This window comes from Chaetodon auriga, chromosome 14 (assembly GCF_051107435.1).
Source record: "Chaetodon auriga isolate fChaAug3 chromosome 14, fChaAug3.hap1, whole genome shotgun sequence".
Lineage (NCBI taxonomy): Eukaryota > Metazoa > Chordata > Actinopteri > Chaetodontiformes > Chaetodontidae > Chaetodon > Chaetodon auriga.
Window position 1 is genome coordinate 1,706,504 of NC_135087.1, and position 18,429 is coordinate 1,724,932.

The window sequence follows — 18,429 nt, forward strand, 5'->3', positions numbered from 1 at the left end:
TGTACTTCTAAGTGCTTCTAAAGGCAACTGGACTTGATAATGACGATAAACAAACAATTGCCACTGAAATCCTCACATTTTTGCAAGGTCCTGTGTTATTTTTACCACAGAAACTGCTTCTGGCCACTTGGAGAACAATCACCAGCAAATTCTTGTGGCCTTGATGACTCAGCAAATGTGTAAAATGTATTTGCATATTTACAGAAGAACCCTATTTTGGTTCCAAATTTCTCCTACTTTGCTGGCATGTCATGCATCTGTTCACTAGTGTGTGTGATACTTGTGTGATGCCTGGTGCAAACCAGTGTGATCGAATGAAGTCAGTTATATCTCCTTTGCCTACATGTGTGGTACCGTGTGCAGCATGAGCAAGCACATGGAGGAGAGACCGGGGGCAAACAGGCCGACCATCGGGGTGAAGCCACAAGCCAGATGCTGAATCGCGAGTACAACCATTGTGCATCCAAACGTTTACCTCCCTAGCATCAGCGCGATTTTGCATTTCCACAACATCATAAAAGGAACAGGTACGAATCGAGTTTGCTTGTTCCGATGAATGATGTTGTTGAACAGTGGAGGAGGAGGAAACGGCAGCTTGTTTGGCTGCAGCGTTAGCTAGCACATTTCCACGTGTTACAGGACCAGACCCTGAAGTGTGAGCAACACTTTTGACAATGGCAAGTTGAAATGGGAGCAAAATGGCCTCTAACAAGTTCGCAACCAGAGTGTGATGTTGAATTGGCTTTCCAGAGGAAGTGAGGAATCCTCTCATCTTCCACAACTGACCAAATTCATGAGCGACACCAAAAGCATATCTGGAATCAGTGTAAACGGTAGCAACTTTGTCTTTGGCAAGAATGCAAGCTCTTGTAAGAGCGTACAATTCTGCAGCTTGAGCTGACGTGCCGTTAGGTAATGCTCGGGCTTCCAACACTTCCCAATCATTCACTACTGCAAAGCCAGCAAGAAGTTTGTCGTCAGCTGATCTACAGACTGAACCATCAGTGTGAAGAATCATATCAGAATTTGGTATTGGTGTCTGCAGTAGGTCTGGCCTTGGTGACGTGCTAGTTTCAATTGCAGCAATGCAATCGTGCTCAGTACCTTCAGCGCTCCATGGAAGAAGAGTAGCTGGGTTCAAGGGAGGTGAACATGTTAAAGAAATGTGAGGACTGGAAAGAATGACTGCCTCATAGCCTGAGCGACGTGCTGCTGTCAGGCGCTGAAAAGAGGAGGTGTTTAAGATGTGCAACACCGCATGAGGAACGTGAACCACACAGTCATGAGCTAGTACAATGTGAGCAGATTTATCAATCATGGTGGCAACAGCGGCCACAGATCGAAGGCAGCCAGGCAGACCGCGGATTACTGGCGAGAGTCCTGATGAGTAGTACGCAACAGGTCGGTAGTGTGACCCATGTTTTTGCACCAGGATGCCCGAAGCAAAGCCGTTCTTCTCATGGACATGCAGATGAAACGGCTGGTGATAGTCTGGCAGGCCTAAGGCTGGAGCAGTGGAAAGTGCTTGCTTCAGATCTTGAAAGGTCTTGTACATGTTCTCTGTCCACTGCACAGAGGGGAGGGCAGACGGCACAGTGGCTGCTCTCAAAACAGAGTCCATGGCAGCATAGTCATGAATCCAGTGTCTGCAGCGATTCGCCATCCCCAGAAATGAAAGCATCTCTTTCTTAGTCTTAGGTGGAAGCATGTTGCTCAAGACTTTCACCCTCTGTGGTGACAACAGACGCAGTCCATCCTTCAGAATGTGTCCCAGGTATGTAACCTCAGGCAGACAAAACTGCAGCTTAGCCAGTGAAGCTCTGTGACCACATTCGGCCAGTCTTTTCAGGACCAAAACAGAGTCAGAGCGGCAGGCCTCTTTGGATGGAGAAGCTACCAACAAGTCATCAGCGCAGTGTAAGAGGGTGCTCCCTCCTGGCAACTGCAAATCTTCCAGATCACGTTTTACCGCTGCAGCGTACACCATCGGACTCTCGACGTAACCCTGCATCAATCGCTGCCATGTGTATTGTTTACCTTTAAAAGTAAAAGCAAACAAATACTGGCTGTCTGGGTGTAATGGAATGGAGAAGAGAGCGGAACACAAATCCACGACTGTGTAGTATTTGGAATCAGGGGGTAAAGAAGCCAAAATCAAGTTCGTGTCAGGGACAACTGGAGCTGTAGGGAGTACAATGTTGTTGACGGCTTGCAGATCCTGAGCAAAGCGCCACTCATCTGGATGACCTGGCTTTGGAATAGGAAAAATAGGAGTGTTGCACCGGCTGAATGTTTCAACTAACACACTTTGATGTAAAAGAGATTGAATCACTCCTTCAATTCCAGCTATTGCTTTCTGATCTAAGGGGTGTTGTCTGATTGCAGGCAGCGTAGCATTAGCTTTAAGTGTCACTCTATGAGGCAGAGCAGACTTTACAAGTCCCACATGATTCTTATGTTTAGCCCACAAAATGGCTGGAACTTCAACAAGGTCAGGAGGAGGTCCATAATGCACTGGAAGAGGTGGCTGCTGCAGCACAAAAGTACTTTGTGGCAGTGTCAGTTGTTCAGTTAAGTGAAGCATGTAGAGGTCGTCGCCAAGACTTGTTACCAGCTGTGTGCGTGACAGAGAGCCTGCTACAGCTTCTCTCTTCTGTTGACATTGTGCCATCATTTCTCCAACATGCTTTGGTTGAAAACCAGGTGTCACAGCAACAGAAACATGAGGAGCTGAGTTACTGACTTTGAACAACCTGCTCTGTGCAGCAGATAGTTGAACTGACAAAGCACACCCCTGAGGACCCACGAACAACATTTTCTCACACTTAAGCCATTCATGTGTATTCACGAGTGCATCAGCCAGTTGCTTGTAATCATCTGAGGGTTTCAATGCTGCTGTGCAGTGGCATCGCAGGACAGGCCTCATTGCAGACATCAATGACGCACATGAAGGTGACGTTTTAGCAATCTGCTGAATGTTTGACACAGTAAACGTTGATACCAAATCAAAGCCTGGTAACGTCCAGCAGTACAAACAGTCAGCAGTGGACTGAAAAAAGTGAACCGCCTCTACAGCTCTGTCATCAGGAACAGTTAACCACAAGCCCTCTGGAGTACAGCGAATGACAGCGTGCAGTTTGCATAACAGATCTCGGCCCATTAGATTGATCGGGCTCCTCTCAGAGATCAGAAATGAACGCTGAACCTCTGAACCTGCAGCTGCTCCATCAGCCTTCGTAGACACTGGCTCTGCAGTAGGAACACCAGCACCACCCACAGCAGGAACAGCTTCAGAAGCTGCTGTACACACTCGCTTGTTAGCCTTCACTGTCAAAATAGTTGCTCCACTGTCAACCAAAATATCAACTGTAGTACTGTTGACCTCAGCTGGCATAGTTGGATCTTGTGAGGGATTATTGGATGTTTGGTTATTATTATTATTATTGATTATTGGTGGTGGTAAAGTGGGGAGATTGCCACATGTGTTGTAGCCATGCTTCGTGTTGGGATTATTCATGTAACCCAAAGTTTTGAGACTTTGTGGGGCTCTACACTCATGTGCCCAGTGACCCAGTTTGCCACATTTGAGGCATTTTCCTTTTTTCTGTTTTTTGTCATGTTTGTAGTAAGGCCGTCCACGCCCGTTCTGAGGCTTATCAACAGTGTTCACATGCTGAGGCGTCAGTTTGGCTCGAACAGCAGCGCCGCTTTGGGAGAAAACTTGGTTTCTGTATAAACCCAACAGCTTGTTCGTTGTGTCTTTCCAGTTTATATACTGCCAATCAGGAACTGCCATTTTGTAGCATGATGCAATGTGTGGCTTCAAGTTTTGCAGAAGGGTTTGAATAGCGAAGAGGTCATTACTGTCACGTTTTCTTCCAGCATGAGTGTCCCATGTTGAGACAAATCTCTGCAGGAATTCTGGTAAAGGCTCCCGACTTCCTTGCACACAATGGATTACCTGCGAAAAATCACTTTGAGATTGTGCACATGCAGCAACGGCAGTTTTAGCATCCTCAGCTAACCAGCTCTGCAGTGTTTTGGCTGTAGGCCACCGGCCATCATCTCCTGAATCAGGGAAAACGAATGAGTCTTTGCACAGAGACCACTGAGCACCATATGTGAGAGCGACTAACTGCTTCACGTCAGGTACTCGACAGTTGTAAACGGTGCATACAAGTGTGAGCCATGAGAGATATTTATCTGGGCTGCTAACTGGGTTTGGTGCTTTCTGCAAGATGTCCATTATCTCAGACGGCGTCCACGGCTGACATACTCTCACCGTGATGTGAGGAGCTTTTATTGGTGGCTGTGTGTGTGTGTGATCAGTAACTGCATGGGATGATGTTGCTCCCTGTGGTTGTGTGTCCGTTTCGTCTGACTCCTCCTCTTCGGGAGTGTCTAATTCTGAATCTGAGTCAGTTTCTTCTCTGCTCTCACCCTGTGCAGAGCTCTGTCCCTCAGTGTCTCCCTGCTCTTGATTGACTCTATTCAACTGGGCGGCCAATGGTCTCTCAGTCCGCCATCTTTCCTCAACTTGCCACCCGTGGACTCGAGCAGCTGAAGCATGCAAAAGAAAGTCACCATCTGTGTGTCTCCTCTCTCCACCTGACTCACCTGACAGTTTAGTACAGGACAACGTCGTATTATTTGTGCTTCTGTCCATTGTTCTGTTGCTTACTTCTTTTCTCACTGACTGCATTGGCACTGGCAGATGAGCATCACGCAGTACCTTTAACAGCCTGTCTGAGGTGGGTTTGCCTTGCCGCTTCGCCCAATCATACATCATTGATGTCACAATGGCAGCAGCATCGTTTTGGTGACATTCTTTAATTTTGGTTGTGTCTGCAGCTCTAGTTTGCAAAGTCATCTCCAACAAAGGAAGGTGACGAGCAGGGAGACAGGCGGCACATTGATCTATAGTTTGTCGTAACTCCTCAGGTATTACAACATCTGCACCACTCTGTCCCTGCCTCTGCCAGCCAGTCTCCTGCCACACTCTCACACAGTCTCTCATGTATTTGAAATCCCAGCTTGGATTTCCTTTGCAAACATCTGTCATTGTTTCGGCCAGTTGCAGCTTACATTCATCAAAAGAACCTCCGTAAGGCCATTCGCCGTTCGTCCAGTCACACATGAGCGCAGTAAAAGGCATTACATAACACCATCTTCTCTGCCTCCCCACGACGCCAGCAGGCCTTCTGGGAGGAAACATTGCCTCATGCATGCATGTGTCAGCCTGTGGTGTGTTCAGTGTCTGTCCGTGAGCGTTGGACTCTTCTCTCCGATCACTTTTAGCTTTAGTGTTTTTTTCTGAAGTGTCAACTTTTGCTGGATTATTCAAAGATTTGTGTCTAACTCCAGCTGTGGACTGTTTACTGCCCATTTTTACAACATTCACATTAAATCAAGACATTCAAACAACAACCAGCAAGATTTCTACAAATGTGTCAAAGCATCTAAATCTCTGAAATGTGTTGTAGTGTTTTATCAGTTGTAGCAGTTCAGAAGCTTTTTATGATGAAAGCTTTCTCCAAATCGTCCAACCGACCACTGACATCAACGTTTAACACACTGAATCGAATTGAATTCTTTATGATCTTGTCAAACACAGACATGGCGAAGCAAAGAAAAGAAAAGCTTTAACTTGTGCTTACTGGACGTGTTCTGTTGAGATTCTGCGATGGAAGTTCTTGGGAGCTGAAGGAAGGAGTTCACCAGGAGACTTCAGATGTTGTGCAGAAGTATTTATTGCAGGCTTGATGCATCAAGGAGAAGTTGATGAGCAACACAATATTATGAATATTCTATACCTACCTTCTACATTTGTGGTACTCTATTGGATAGTCAAAACCAAAGAATAGCTCCTCCCATACTTACGTATGCCCTGACATCCAATCCTCTAACTGAGGAAACTTTGACCCAATTCTTTATTAAAATGTGACCTCGAACAATCCTCCTTGAATTGGTCCGGTCTCTGTCTGTGCAGTTTATCTATAAGACCTTGGCTACCTCCATAGTAAGAACAGGGGGAGAGACCTCCTATCGGCTGTCTGCTAGAATGGCCTCTAAATATTATGTTAATGTGTCTCTGTCTGAGGTCTCTGTGTTGTCCAACCTTCAGACCTTTGGGCGCCTAACTGTACCGAAAGCCTGGGATAGAAAATTCCCTCATAACTGCGATGGACGTTGTTGTGGGCTGGAGGAAGGAAACCTTAGACGTCTTCAGCAGAAGTTTTTATTGCATGCTTGATGCATCGAGGAGAAGCTGATGAGCTGCAGGAGGGTCATGGTTGTGCCTCATCAGTTCCTCGTTCCCTCCTCAGATACGGCCGTTCTCTATCTGTCATTGGTATGTGTGAACATTCTGTCGGGCGCCTCAATCTAAACATGAGCTCACGTCTACGTACGTCTTGACTTTTGTTTTAATAACTGAGGTCTCATTCAGCCTAGTTCTTATCCAAAACTGTTGATATCTGGCCAGTTCTCCTTGAAATGTCCCGTCTATGTACACATACTTTATCTATGGGACCTCGGTTGCAATGGTAACAGAGTCAGGAAGTGACCTTCTAGCTACCACCTGCCAGAGTGGTTCAGTCATTGGGTCATGTGACCCTGGGGTCTGTGTGCTCACAGATGAAGCAGAAACAAAGCAGAACTAAAGTGTCGCCTTCTGTTCATCTCATTTCGTTCTCTCCATGTTGCATTCAAGCTCCGCACCTAAAACTGGATCATTAATGGTGCGTCTGGTCTCTGATGCACCGCTGCTGTTGAACACAGTGGAAATTTCAGTGTGTATGTTGTGGAAGATTTGAAATCTTATTGTCTTAATGTGGCCTGTTTTTCATGTGATGATGAAAAATCACTTTAAATAATTGTCAGGTGAGCACATTTTGTGTTGAGGCAAACATTTCATGGGTTAGTCGACAGTTAACATGTTAAAGGACTGAAAGTATGAATAAACTTCACAGCTGATCAAATATATTTTAATCTTCTCCATTTGATGTTAATGAATACATATAAATTAAATGAACAAAAGAAGCCCCAGAGATTTGGGAAGCATCAAGGACAGAGCAGAGGTCAAAGGTCAACAGACAGGTTAGGAGGTGAAAAGAAGCAGAATCAGAGTTTCATTCATGATCTGATCAGCCTGAAACTTCAAACTGAGAGCTCACAGCTGTGTTCAGTCTGAGGCCTTCACGTCGCTCCAGGTGACATTTTCTACAATGAAGTTCTGCAGTTTTATTTTATGATGAATTCTCAACCTTCTACACCAGCGACTGATTTCCTACATTTCCCAGAATGCAGTTTTAAGCCCATGAGGAGCAGAAAGTGAAGGTGTGATCATTTAGCAGGTTTGACATGAAGGTAAAGACAGAGGTGACGACATTTCATTTCATTTTCCTCTAAACTCAGACTTTTCTCTTTATTGTTCTTACAGAAATCCAAAATTGAGGCTCAGTAAAGAATCTCTGACGGTTAAAATGTGTCTGCTGCTGTTCAGACATCTGAAACTACTACTGGGTGCGAGCAGCCAGTTCAATTATCTACAGGAAGAAGAAAACAACCTCGTCAGTGAAAACGAGTTTGTCTTCACGTCACTGAAATTGGAGATGTGGGTAACCGTCACGAGGTCTGGAGCCGGTTGAACAAACATCAAGTCAGGAGTCTGTTTCTATCCACGTAAATCCAAACAGCCTCTGCATCCACCTGACAGTTTTAGATTCAGCCCTTAAAGAAATAGTCTGACATTTATTTTGGGAAATACAGTTATTGGCTTTCTTGCCAAGAGACGGACGAGATTCCACTCTCACGTCTCCACCTGGTCAAGAAACATTACAACCCTCCGTAACATGGACGAGCAATTTTTGAGAATTACTAAATGAGCTTTTAAGATGCAGGCAGGTGGATTTTGCTGCCTTTGGACGGGACCAGGCTAGCTGTTTCCCCCTGCTTCCAGTCTTTGTGCTAAGCTAAGCTAACTGGCTGCCAAGTCACTGCTGAAATAACCATTCTGCTGGACTGAACAGCACTGTCGCATATAATTCCCAGTGTCTCCTCTTGTTTCCTGTCATCTAATAAAAACAAAAATGTCCCCCAAAATATGAAAACGAACATCTTGAAAGGTGACGACTAAAGCCACGAACTGCGTGCCAGCTGCTCCACGACAGATGAAGAGCTTCTGCTAAATGTCTAAACATGAAGAGCTTAGTGTGAAAATGTAACCTGTCAGTTCAGTGACTTTGTCCTCAGGATCAGTATGAAGTTTCAAACACACCCAGAAAGACCAGGAGGAAAAATAATAACTCCTGTTCAAACATTCATAGAGCGTCTCTATATACAAGCCCCCGGCCTTTATTTTTACTCGTAAACATATTTGGGAGACAAACTTTAAAATATGCACATATTCATCAGCTTCTTAACTCTCCATCTGCAGCGCGGCATCGGCCGGACCTCTGAGTCTGAGTACGAGCCATCGCTTCACCTGACACAGTTTGTTTGGAATCATTTTGGTGTTTCTTGAGTCTAAATACTGTTTTAGAGGCAGAAACACTCACAGTCAGTTCAGTAGTCGTTTGTCTTCGTTCAAAGGCAGACGCCGGTGTTTGAGTTCATTCGCTCCACAGAAACCTCCCTCATCTTTGTTCCCCTTCTACTGCGACGGCGAGAACGTCAGGATCATCCACCCGATCACGAAGTAGAAGAGGAACACCGGGTACACCACCAGCGCCTTGCGGTTCGGCGGCTGGCTGTCGGCGAGGAAGGCCGTGGAGGCGAAGGTCGACCAGCCGAAGGACGCCGTCACCACCACCAGCCGCACGGCGAAGCTGACCGTCCCCGAGCCGCCGACCAGGACGATGCGGCACACGGCCATGGCCACCGTCAGAGGCATGATGCAGTACCCCAACACGCACAGGCTCTGGAAGAAGGAGATGGTGCCACCCAGCAGCTTGGAGTTGAGGGTGATGATGATGGAGCCGAACCAGACGATGACGAAGACCTGAACAAAAAACACAGAAATATAAGAAACAGTTTAAATGAAGTCTTCAGATTAGTTTGACAGATACAAGCTGATATAAGATAATGCAGAACTAACAGACTGTGAAACATTAACATGCAGCAACTTAGATCACTGATTAATGAGTTTGTTTTCAATGGAAAAATAATTAAAAATGACTGAATTACCAAACAAATCTAATTAAAACTAACAAACTCTGTGAGTGAATCTGGGGCTCCTGGGGGTCTCTGGACAGCTGCCTACTCTGTTCATCCCCCTTCATCCCAAACACTTAAACGGCAGAACAGAGGCGGTACCTCGGCGAACTGCGGGCCCCCCTGGTCGTCGCTGTCTGCCGCGCCGCCCTGCAGCAGCAGAGCCAGCGTCACGCAGAGCAGCAGCGGGCCCCACAGGTCCCAGTCCCGCAGCAGAGCCGAGCTGCGCTTCGGGTACAGGACGTGGATGAACTTGTTGCCCACCGCCCGCAGGTCCCGCAGGATGGTCTCCTTCACCGGCTCGTCCAGCGTGGAAAACTCGTCATCCCGCCGGGAGGAGCCGACGGGCACAGAGATGTCTCCCTCCACCGGGATGTCCTCGGAGATGGAGACGTCTGAGAGACCGGCGAACGGCCTGCTGGCCTCCTCCGCTGCCGCCATTTTACTTTGGAGCGAAGAGTTTGACGAGAGCCGTGAAAGAACCGGAGAGTTTAGAGGACGCCGACGGAGCCCATTAAACACAACTCAAAACAAGACGCCGCCGGAAGCGACAAATGTCTCTCTGGACCTGCTAATTTAGTTCTAGTTGATCCAGTCTGTCCTGCTGCTGGTGAAAGTCAGCTCCTCCACGTCAGCTGAGGATTGTTTACTTCCGCAGGACGTGAATCACGTACATCCGGGTGGTGCGTTCAGTTACACTCGCTAAACTCAGTAAACATCCCACTAAACTAAAACAAGCGCGGTTTTACACAGTTAATACAATCATATTCCATATGAAACTCATAATTAATTGTGTGTTGTTGGTTTGATATATAATTATTCTAATATATTGAGAGGTGATCGCTTTACACAGAGATATTCCTGACTGTTCACTTCGAAGATATTCTATTGTATCTTAAATACATTTTTACAAAACAACAGATAAACATTTTTTTTACTTCTTGTCAGATTATACTAGAATTACGACACATCTAGCATAAAAGAAATGTATGCATATACGAAACGAAGCCATAATTAGAAAGCTCAATTTCACCATTAACTCTGAAGGCATCACTAGAGCCAGAGGACGTCCGGTGTTGATGACGCACTAAACCGTCGACGGTCGTTGTGGAGTCGTGTGTTTACGTTGTGGATATGTCCTTTGATTTCCGTGTTTGTCGCTCGTTTTCTCGTGGAAAATGTCTTAAATTGAATCACTGACTGTAGATTTTCAACGTGTTTTAACGTGTCGGCTGTCCGGGAAGCAGCGGTGAGATGAATTTGAGCGGGAAACAGGTGAAATCAGACTGCGAGGAGCTGCTCGGCCGCTTCCAGCAAACAGACTCGGTCCGCTTCGAGGTTTTCTCCAAAATATGGAGGGAAATGAAGTTCTCAGAGATTTTCTAGTAGGTTTCATCTTAAAAATGTCACACTGTCATTACGATATAAGTCAGATATAAGTCATAAATCGATGCATTCCACAGGACTGCAATCAATGATTGCTTTCATGATCGATTGATTTTTCCTGATTAATCGATTGACTCTTAAAATGTCCCACACAGTGTCCCAGGGTCCAAGCTGATGTCCTCAAATGTTTAACAATGACAAACGCTTAAAAAACAGTGATTTTATACACAGAAAACCAGCAATCACATTTGAAACTGGAACCATTAAGTTTCTATTGTTTTTCCTTCATAAATGTCATAAACACTTACTTGAATATCGGAATTGTTAACTATTATCCATCGATCATCATTAATCGGTTATCTGACTAATCATTTCAGGTGTTTGTCCCATTGTTATGAATTCATTTAGGTCCCATTTGTTCTGTTTTTACACGTGTAGCCTCTGAACTTTGGCTTCGAGGCCACTTTTCTCTTTTTCTGACACGAATTATTTGTGTTGTTTAACTATTAAGCAACTTTTTTGTCTCATAATTGTGATTTAGTATTCAATGAGTTCCATATATAAGCTCACATGTGCTTGAAAGTTTCTCATTATATTTAACTTAGCTGTACATATTTGAGAAATTAACACAGTTATGATGTAATAAATATTGAGCAGCTTATTTTGCTTCATCATCTAGAACACACTTCCTGTTCAGCACGTGGTGCAAATGCAGAGCAGCATCGTCTTCAGCGTTTAACCCCGTGTGCTCCGTGTTGTTGTCGTCTTGCAGCGGCACCGTGAAGCGTGAGAAGCGAGCGTTCAGCCGCCTGATCCTGGACACCGCCTGCCGCTTCTTTCTGCCTCCATTCAGCTTCCAGATCAGAGTTGGAGGACTTTATCTGCTGCACAGCTTGTATCAGTGTCAGACGGCGTCGCCTTCGGAGCAGGTCAGGATCACGACACGCGAAAGGGTCGACCGTTCAAACAAAGTCCTGCTCCGTCTGAAGCGGGTGTTTGCTTCTTCTTCTTGTGTTTCTGGCTGCAGATCCGTCTGGCGCTGAAGGACTGGGAGGAGGTGAAGAAGTTTGAGAGGGACGCCATGGACGCTCAGCACCTCGATGTCATTTACATCCTGCGGCAGCTGATGTTCCACAAAGCGTTCCACTTCACCGCCATGCCCGCTCCGGTGAGCTGCCTGCCTGACACCAACACGCACTGATGTTCACTGAAAACCCCAAATAACATTTAATGGAGGGATGTTGTGTGCACATGCTGGACTTGACTCCGGCCCAGAGTCTGGAGTGAGGTCCTCCAGTGGTCTGTCCCAGTTCAGCTCCCTCCATGTCTCCTCCTGGTGGCAGCATTAAGGGCAAGAGCAGCCAGTCAGTTCAGGGGTGATTCCCATTCTGGCTTCCTCCAACAGAGATGTGAGAAACAGCTACAGAGACGTTCACATTAATTAAGACATGAAGTGAAAGATCTGAGTACACCTTCCACCACTGATCGCAGGACTGTGATTGGTAGAAATAAACCATCAGTCAGCTTAAATGACTGAAAGTGCAGCGCTGACACAAGGCTGCAGTAGAAACAAAAGCTCTGAGTAAAATCAGTATCATGCTTGTGAAAGGCAGCAGGGACAGTCCGTCCTTTTCATGCTCGGCTGGTTATTGCAGGTCTGATGATGAGGACGAATCAGAGTGATCCAGGATGTACCTGGACTGAAGAGGAAGAGAGCCTTTTAACCTTAAACATGAATCCTTTTCCCACGAGTGCAGCTGCCACAGCAGCAGCGTTTCAGTCATCCATTGGTTTTAATGTTACATACATACATATGAGGTACATGAAGCTCAGGTTTATTATTAAATCATAAATACAGAAATCAGCTCACAACAGACTGGAACATCATTCTAAGACATCATTTTACTTTCATTCTTGAATAACTTCTACCTTCTTTCCACTCACTCCCTTCTCTCTTCCTCTTCCTCCTCCTCCTCGTCTTCCTCTCCTGCCAGCTCACCTTCAACAAGAAGAGGAAGGTGGAGAAGACGGCGCTGTGTGAGAAGTTCATGGAGCGAGCGTCTCGTCCGCAGGAGCTGATCAACACCGAGCTGCTGGAGGTGAGCGGAGACTCGAGTCCAACGCCTTCGCAGCAGATCAATGACGAGGCGTGACGTCGTCTGTTTGTCCCTTCGCAGGAACTGTCCAACATTCACGAGATCTACGAGAAGCTGAAGACTTCTGTCCTCTCTGAGACCGAACAGCCGTCTTCGTCCGTCAGCCTGATCCGTAAAGACCTGGTCCCTCAGCTGCGCGGCACTGTGGTGGATTTCTACGAGTGGCAGCAAAGGAAGGTGAGTCTTGGACAAAACGTCTGTCTTCATTGCGCATTATTGTCCACAGTTGGTGTGACGAGATGCTGTCATGTCTCGTCAGGACAGGACCGACGAAGATGAAGACAATGGCGAGGGATCGTCGCCTCAGCAGGAGGTGAGTTACGCTCCGTGAAGCTTCGCTGAAGGCTCGAGAGGCGCCGCGCGTCTCCTGCAGGAGAGTCAGTCCTCAATCCGCCGTCCGTCACATGCTCACCTGTGCCTGTCTGTCTGTTTTGTGTCCTCAGTGCTCGAAGAGAGCCGAGCGTCTCGCCTCCATCAAATCCAAAGCTTACGGACAGACAGCAGAGGTCTGAGGTTTCACATTTACTCATATTGTCTTTAAATGTGCAACAAATGAGCATTTCTGTGTGGATCCTTCGTTTCTGTCAAGTCATCCAAAAATCGTGGCGTATGTGCGTCTCTCAGGCCTCCAAGTCCCGGCGTCATCGTCAGGTGGAGGTGGATTCGGCCGAGGCCGGACCCTCGCGCTCATCAGGTCACTCCAAAATACATAAACTATCACTCAAAGCCAGAGCCGGCAAGAACGTCATGATCTCAGGTAAATCCCGCCGTCAAGCTTCCTTTAATCCCCCAAATTAAAAAATAAAGTACCGCAGTTACTATCAGAAAATACTACAAAAATAAGTGTAAAGTACACAGACTGACTGAAACCTCCGTCCTGTCAGGGGACACGTGGACAGAAGCCACAGCGACCACGAACATCAACCGTCTCACCTCGCTGGACTTCGTTCCTGGAGGTGAGCCGCCAGCAGCCAATCAGACGAGTTTTCTCTGAACGCCTCGACGACCAAAAGATTTATGTTCTTTTCTTTTTCAGAAAAACCAGAAATATACAGAAAATCCAAGAGGTGATGAAGACGGCGCGGGAGGCGGCCTTCGTCCCGCCCGGAGCTGCCGTTCAGCGCATTTTGAAGTTTGTTTGAAAACGTTGACGCAGATTTTATTCTTGTCGGGAAGTTTTTGTGAGCTTGAATGTTTGATTCTGTGTCGTGGAAAACGTTTTTATATTTGAGAAGGTTTTATTTTTTAATGAAAAGAATCTTAAAAAACTTAAAATATTCTTCTGCTTCTGATCTTAAACTCATCAAAGCTGCAGACGTTAGCTTTTTACTCGTGTGTGTTTTACAGTGAAGAAGCGTCTCGCGTGTCTTTGAACACACCGAATGCACTTTTTGACAGAGTTCAGCAGTTAATGACTGTAAACATCAGAAAGTTTTTCTCTGCAGCTTCTTCTGTCCAAAAGTTGATTTCTGATCATTTTTGTTTCTCTGTTTAAAAACATTATTTTAGCTGTTTTATATAAAACCTATTTTTTTCAGATGTTATGTTCTCCATCTCGTCCTTGTGACATTTGATTCAGACTGAAGTGAAATGTTAACGTTAACCCGGTTTCATCGCTCCAATTCTGCACTTTTGAGCTTCCATCAGTGATTTACTAAGCCAGGTGAGCTGGCTTACCAGCCAAACTTTAGCCTTGAACTGACTGGTTTAGTTATTTCTGTTCTCTGGGTTTAGCTGAATATGCTGCATATGTGGGATAAATCACGAAGATGTTTGTATAAAGAGTTTATTTCAGTCACAGAAAGCAGCTCAGAGTGAAAGTAGCACAAAAGTACACCGATCTTCATGAGCTAAGGCAACCTCACCGGTCAGTTTCACCTGGATTTGGCTGTTTTGAGGTTTTTGTGTAATGTTTTCTTTAGTGTTACACGTTTAAATTACACGTTTTTCTACGTTAAAACAAATGTCAACTAGCACTCAGTTAAACAGGTCAGATTTGGGTCTTAACTAAACGTTAACTAGTTAAATATGTATCACAGTTGCTGCTTTTTGGTTTTGCAGGGCAGCACTGATGGACGAACGGTACGTTCAAAGACCGTGGGTTATGTGTGTTGAGGTAAATGTTCTCCTATTGCTTCTTAAATTGAATCAATTTGAGCAAGTGGTTTGTAGAAATCAGGCCATAAACGACTAATTCAATGGAGCAAAAAATCATAATTTGAAGGTTTAAGTTCCCAAATTTCGAAAACGATTTGAGCGCAAAACCTCGGAGCGTAGACATTTCCCACAGTCCGTGAAGGGGTCTTCGCTCGCTGCTGTGTGGCTGCGGATTTGCGGCTCTGGAGGATGAGGAGCGGCGGGGACGCTGCTGCCTCTGCTCCGCTGATCGTGCGCTCGGTTCCGCTGTGAGAGTGAGGGAGACAGCCGCAGCCATGGCCTCGGACAGTAAGTACGACTCTCTCCTGCCGTGTGACCGCCTCTCAGCCCGTTTTTCCCGTGTCGGTGCTGCTGATGGATGCTGTTTTCAGGCTCTCCCTGCGCTCTGTTTTGGGGTTTGGCTCTCAGAGAGCGACAGGATGTGCAGGCCAGTTCATTCTCTTTGAGCCAATTCTGCTGCTGCTCTGCATTTTAGCCATATTTTTGATATTTCACGGCCTTTATCGATCTCTAAATAAATAAATAAGTCTGATACTCCTTCAGTATTTCTGCAGGGTGTATTGTGGTACCCGCTGGAGAGTTGATAGTTGCCTCATCATGGCCACTCCATGGAAATCTATTTTTGTATCTCCTGTGCCAAAACATAACAGATTTCTCCTCAGATATTCAGATGATGGTGATGTCTTTTTTTCCTGTACTGTGCTGTTTTATAATAGAGGCCCACTGAGAGCCTGTCTACCTCCATGATGAGTTTAAAGACACCCTGTGGTACCTTGCCTTTATCATTATTCATCATGTCTTTGAGACAATAGATGGGAGCCCTCCAGTTACTGCATGCCAGCACCAGTCTCCATTCAAATAGGTGATCATTTTCAGACAAAGGAGGTTTTCAAGAAGAAGCATTAAGCCTCTAAATACAGAAGGTCTGAGAAATAAATTGTGGTGCAACCAAGAAATTAGTGAATGAGATTAAAGTTAATGTCGTATCCATCCTTATCATTATAATTCAGTGTACAAAGGTCCTCTAAGCTCTCTGGAATCACACGACCTAAATCATTAACGCACAACAAAATCATTATCTTACCTGACATTTTATCATTTCTGACTTTCACTCCCACAAGGCTACAGATTACACGTTTCATCATTCACTTTCAATCCAGATTACTAAAAACTTCAAGTTCAAGAAGCAAACAAGAATATTTTGGACTCAATAGCAAACTAGTGTCATCTGCATACACTGAAGTAGATCAAATAGACCTAAAGAGTCCATCAGCTTCTAAATCTTCATCAGGACACGTGGGTGACCCGTAGGACTGTCCTCAAAGCAGAGTTAAAGTCACACATCATCACCATTTCATCCATAAATCCTGCAGCTCATTAAAGATTTTATATGAGCAGCTTTTCTGCTCTGATGATTTCACCTCTTCTCACTGAGTCTGTGCACAAATGAAAAGGATTCCAGCAGCCTTTGGCTTCCTGTGAGCCGTCCCACCCTCAGAAACACACCGCAGAGCATGAAGCTGTCCCCTGGGCGAGCTGTCCTCTGTCCCTTTGATAAGTCTTAATGATGATGATGTAAACTTAAATGAGCAGAATGAGACTCAACAGTTCAGTAACCTCGAACATCCCCCACTTTGACAGTTTAACCACGTGGTTCCATTGCCATGGAGACGTTATGTGAGCAAACTTTTCTAACCAATCCTGAAGCGCACTGATCGATGACGTCGCCGCCGCTCACCTTGTGCGCACCTGTTGTCTACCTGAGGATGGACGCTTTGTTCCCTCTGTGTCAGACGCTTCTGCTGGATGTTGGTCGCTCACAGAAGCGCGCGGTTTTCCGGGACTTCAGGTCTGGAACTAATCCACGAAACACCCGAGGTCGCACTTACTTGATCCCGTGCAAACCCGCGTAGGCTACCTGTTCCAGCTGGACCCTTTTAAACCGCTTCTTCCGGAATTCCAGGTGGCTCCTGCGTGAATGCCCTCACAGCCGAACGATGGGACGTTGAGTGAGTTTCGTTTTCTCTTTCTCCTGTTCGTAAATTATCGTTCTTGATCGTTTGAGTTTTGCGTTTTCATCCGGGAAATGTTTCCAGCGTCCTCCTGTCCGTCCCACTCTAAGTCCGCTCAGATGTCCACTTTTAGATAACGCGCATCGTGTCCCGGTCCTCGGTCGTCACACTGACATCAGCATCCGGGTCAGTGGAGCCCAAAAGCGGTCAGAGTCGCCTCGAGTCCCGCTGCCACATCTGGATTTTGCTCCAGGTCTCAACATACCTGAAGACCAAAGCTTTGCGCGTGAGCGGAGCATCACGAGCGCAAAGTCTGCGCCTTCTGTCTTCACCCCATCTTCCTCTCAATAATCTCTTCATTGTTGAAGGAAGTATTTCCATTTTATGCTTCTTTATACTTTTGCTCCTCTTGTCTCACGTAGATTCACATTGAAAACACTGAAGACTTTTAGAACATTCTGCTTTGTCAGATGAAGCAAATCAGCTCCAGCTGGAGGAGCTGCAGCATCGAGGTGCTGCTCAGACATTAGTGCAACAACAATCCCATAATATAAATGTAACATTGTGGAAGGGGCCATTCTGCATAAGTGATTTACAGTTATTTACTGAGCCTCCATCCGGTTTAGAGAACCTGACGCAGGAGGAAACAGGCCACAGTCACAGGTTTGTGATGTCCTCAGAGGGTTGGCCATGTCCATAATCCTCCGTCTGTGCTCGCTTTATCTGTAAGACCTTGGTTTCAGTGGTGAGAGAGTAACAGAGTGAGACCTTCCAGATGCTTCCAGCCAGATCAGACACCAAAACATGAAGTTTTTGTTTGATTATATGAGCTGTTTATGCTCTGTGGGGCCTTCGTGTGTTCACAGACTGACTGACAAGTTAAAGATCAGACGAAGTGATTGATGTAACAGCAGCAGCTAAATTATATACATGGCAAACCATGAAAGGACGTGTACGTAAGTAGTGTGAGAGAGACCCTGATGACATCACTGCGACATCATCAGGGGTTATCGTCTCAGACTTGACCAGAACCGCAGGCGACATTAAACGACTGTTTCTGTCAGGATGATGGATGCGAAACGGGTGGAGGTGCTCTTTAAGTAAGACTTTGAACGCACGACTGTTGCTTGTCATGTAAATGTGCCTGTCGCCTCTTCACCGAAGCGTGAGCCTGAGAGTAAACTCAGCAGACAGGTCAGGTGGGATTAGGACCAGGTTTGTTGGTCGGAGGGCAGAGTGAGGTCTGACAACAGGCAGGTAAATGACAAAGGTAAACAGGCCTGAAGGGTGAAGGCAGGCAGGTGGTTGATTAGGTAACTGGGAAAGGTGGAACAGCTGGTGGATGTGAGAGGAGCGTCAGGGTCTCCGTCGGCCCTCTGGCTGCTCGACGCTCCATCATGTGGTGCAGCTGTCGGCTCTGTGTCTGCTGTCGGTGGGTTTATCAGGAATGTCCCAAAAAACCAAAACTACGAGCTCAAAGAGGCCGAAATGTTTTGATTTGATAA

At 46.1% G+C, this 18,429-nt stretch overlaps 3 protein-coding genes across 7 annotated transcripts in view; 2 read left to right on the top strand and 1 right to left on the bottom strand.

Annotated features, from left to right (window-relative positions):
• Positions 1-6,964: 6,964 nt before the first annotated feature.
• yipf6 (Yip1 domain family, member 6) lies at positions 6,965-9,861 on the bottom strand. 2 transcript variants are annotated; one of them, XR_013078181.1, is made up of 3 exons: positions 9,316-9,861; positions 7,841-9,001; positions 6,965-7,809 (listed from the first exon to the last, which is right to left on the bottom strand). XR_013078181.1 is itself a non-coding variant. In XM_076749455.1 (2 exons), the coding sequence occupies exons 1-2, from the start codon at positions 9,652-9,654 to the stop codon at positions 8,654-8,656; spliced, it is 687 nt and encodes a 228-aa protein (XP_076605570.1). In that variant the 5' UTR covers positions 9,655-9,861; the 3' UTR covers positions 6,965-8,653. The 2 variants fall into 2 exon arrangements, 1 of the variants encoding a protein (XP_076605570.1); XM_076749455.1 differs by having other exon boundaries at positions 6,965-9,001.
• A 423-nt stretch (positions 9,862-10,284) lies between these two features.
• Positions 10,285-14,298, top strand: snapc1b (small nuclear RNA activating complex, polypeptide 1b). Its single transcript, XM_076748844.1, has 10 exons — positions 10,285-10,598; positions 11,372-11,528; positions 11,627-11,767; positions 12,594-12,698; positions 12,777-12,932; positions 13,015-13,068; positions 13,199-13,261; positions 13,380-13,512; positions 13,640-13,711; positions 13,792-14,298. The coding sequence occupies exons 1-10, from the start codon at positions 10,468-10,470 to the stop codon at positions 13,824-13,826; spliced, it is 1,047 nt and encodes a 348-aa protein (XP_076604959.1). The 5' UTR covers positions 10,285-10,467; the 3' UTR covers positions 13,827-14,298.
• A 758-nt stretch (positions 14,299-15,056) lies between these two features.
• Positions 15,057-18,429, top strand: part of syt16 (synaptotagmin XVI) — a 32,403-nt gene continuing 29,030 nt past the window's right edge. Inside the window, exon 1 of one of the 4 annotated variants that reach the window (XM_076749349.1) lies at positions 15,057-15,200. In XM_076749349.1, coding sequence (XP_076605464.1) covers positions 15,188-15,200 — 13 coding nt within the window. In that variant the 5' untranslated portion in view covers positions 15,057-15,187. The remainder of the gene's footprint in view (positions 15,201-18,429) is intronic. The other 3 variants (XM_076749354.1, XM_076749352.1, XM_076749350.1) reach the window with 3 other exon arrangements.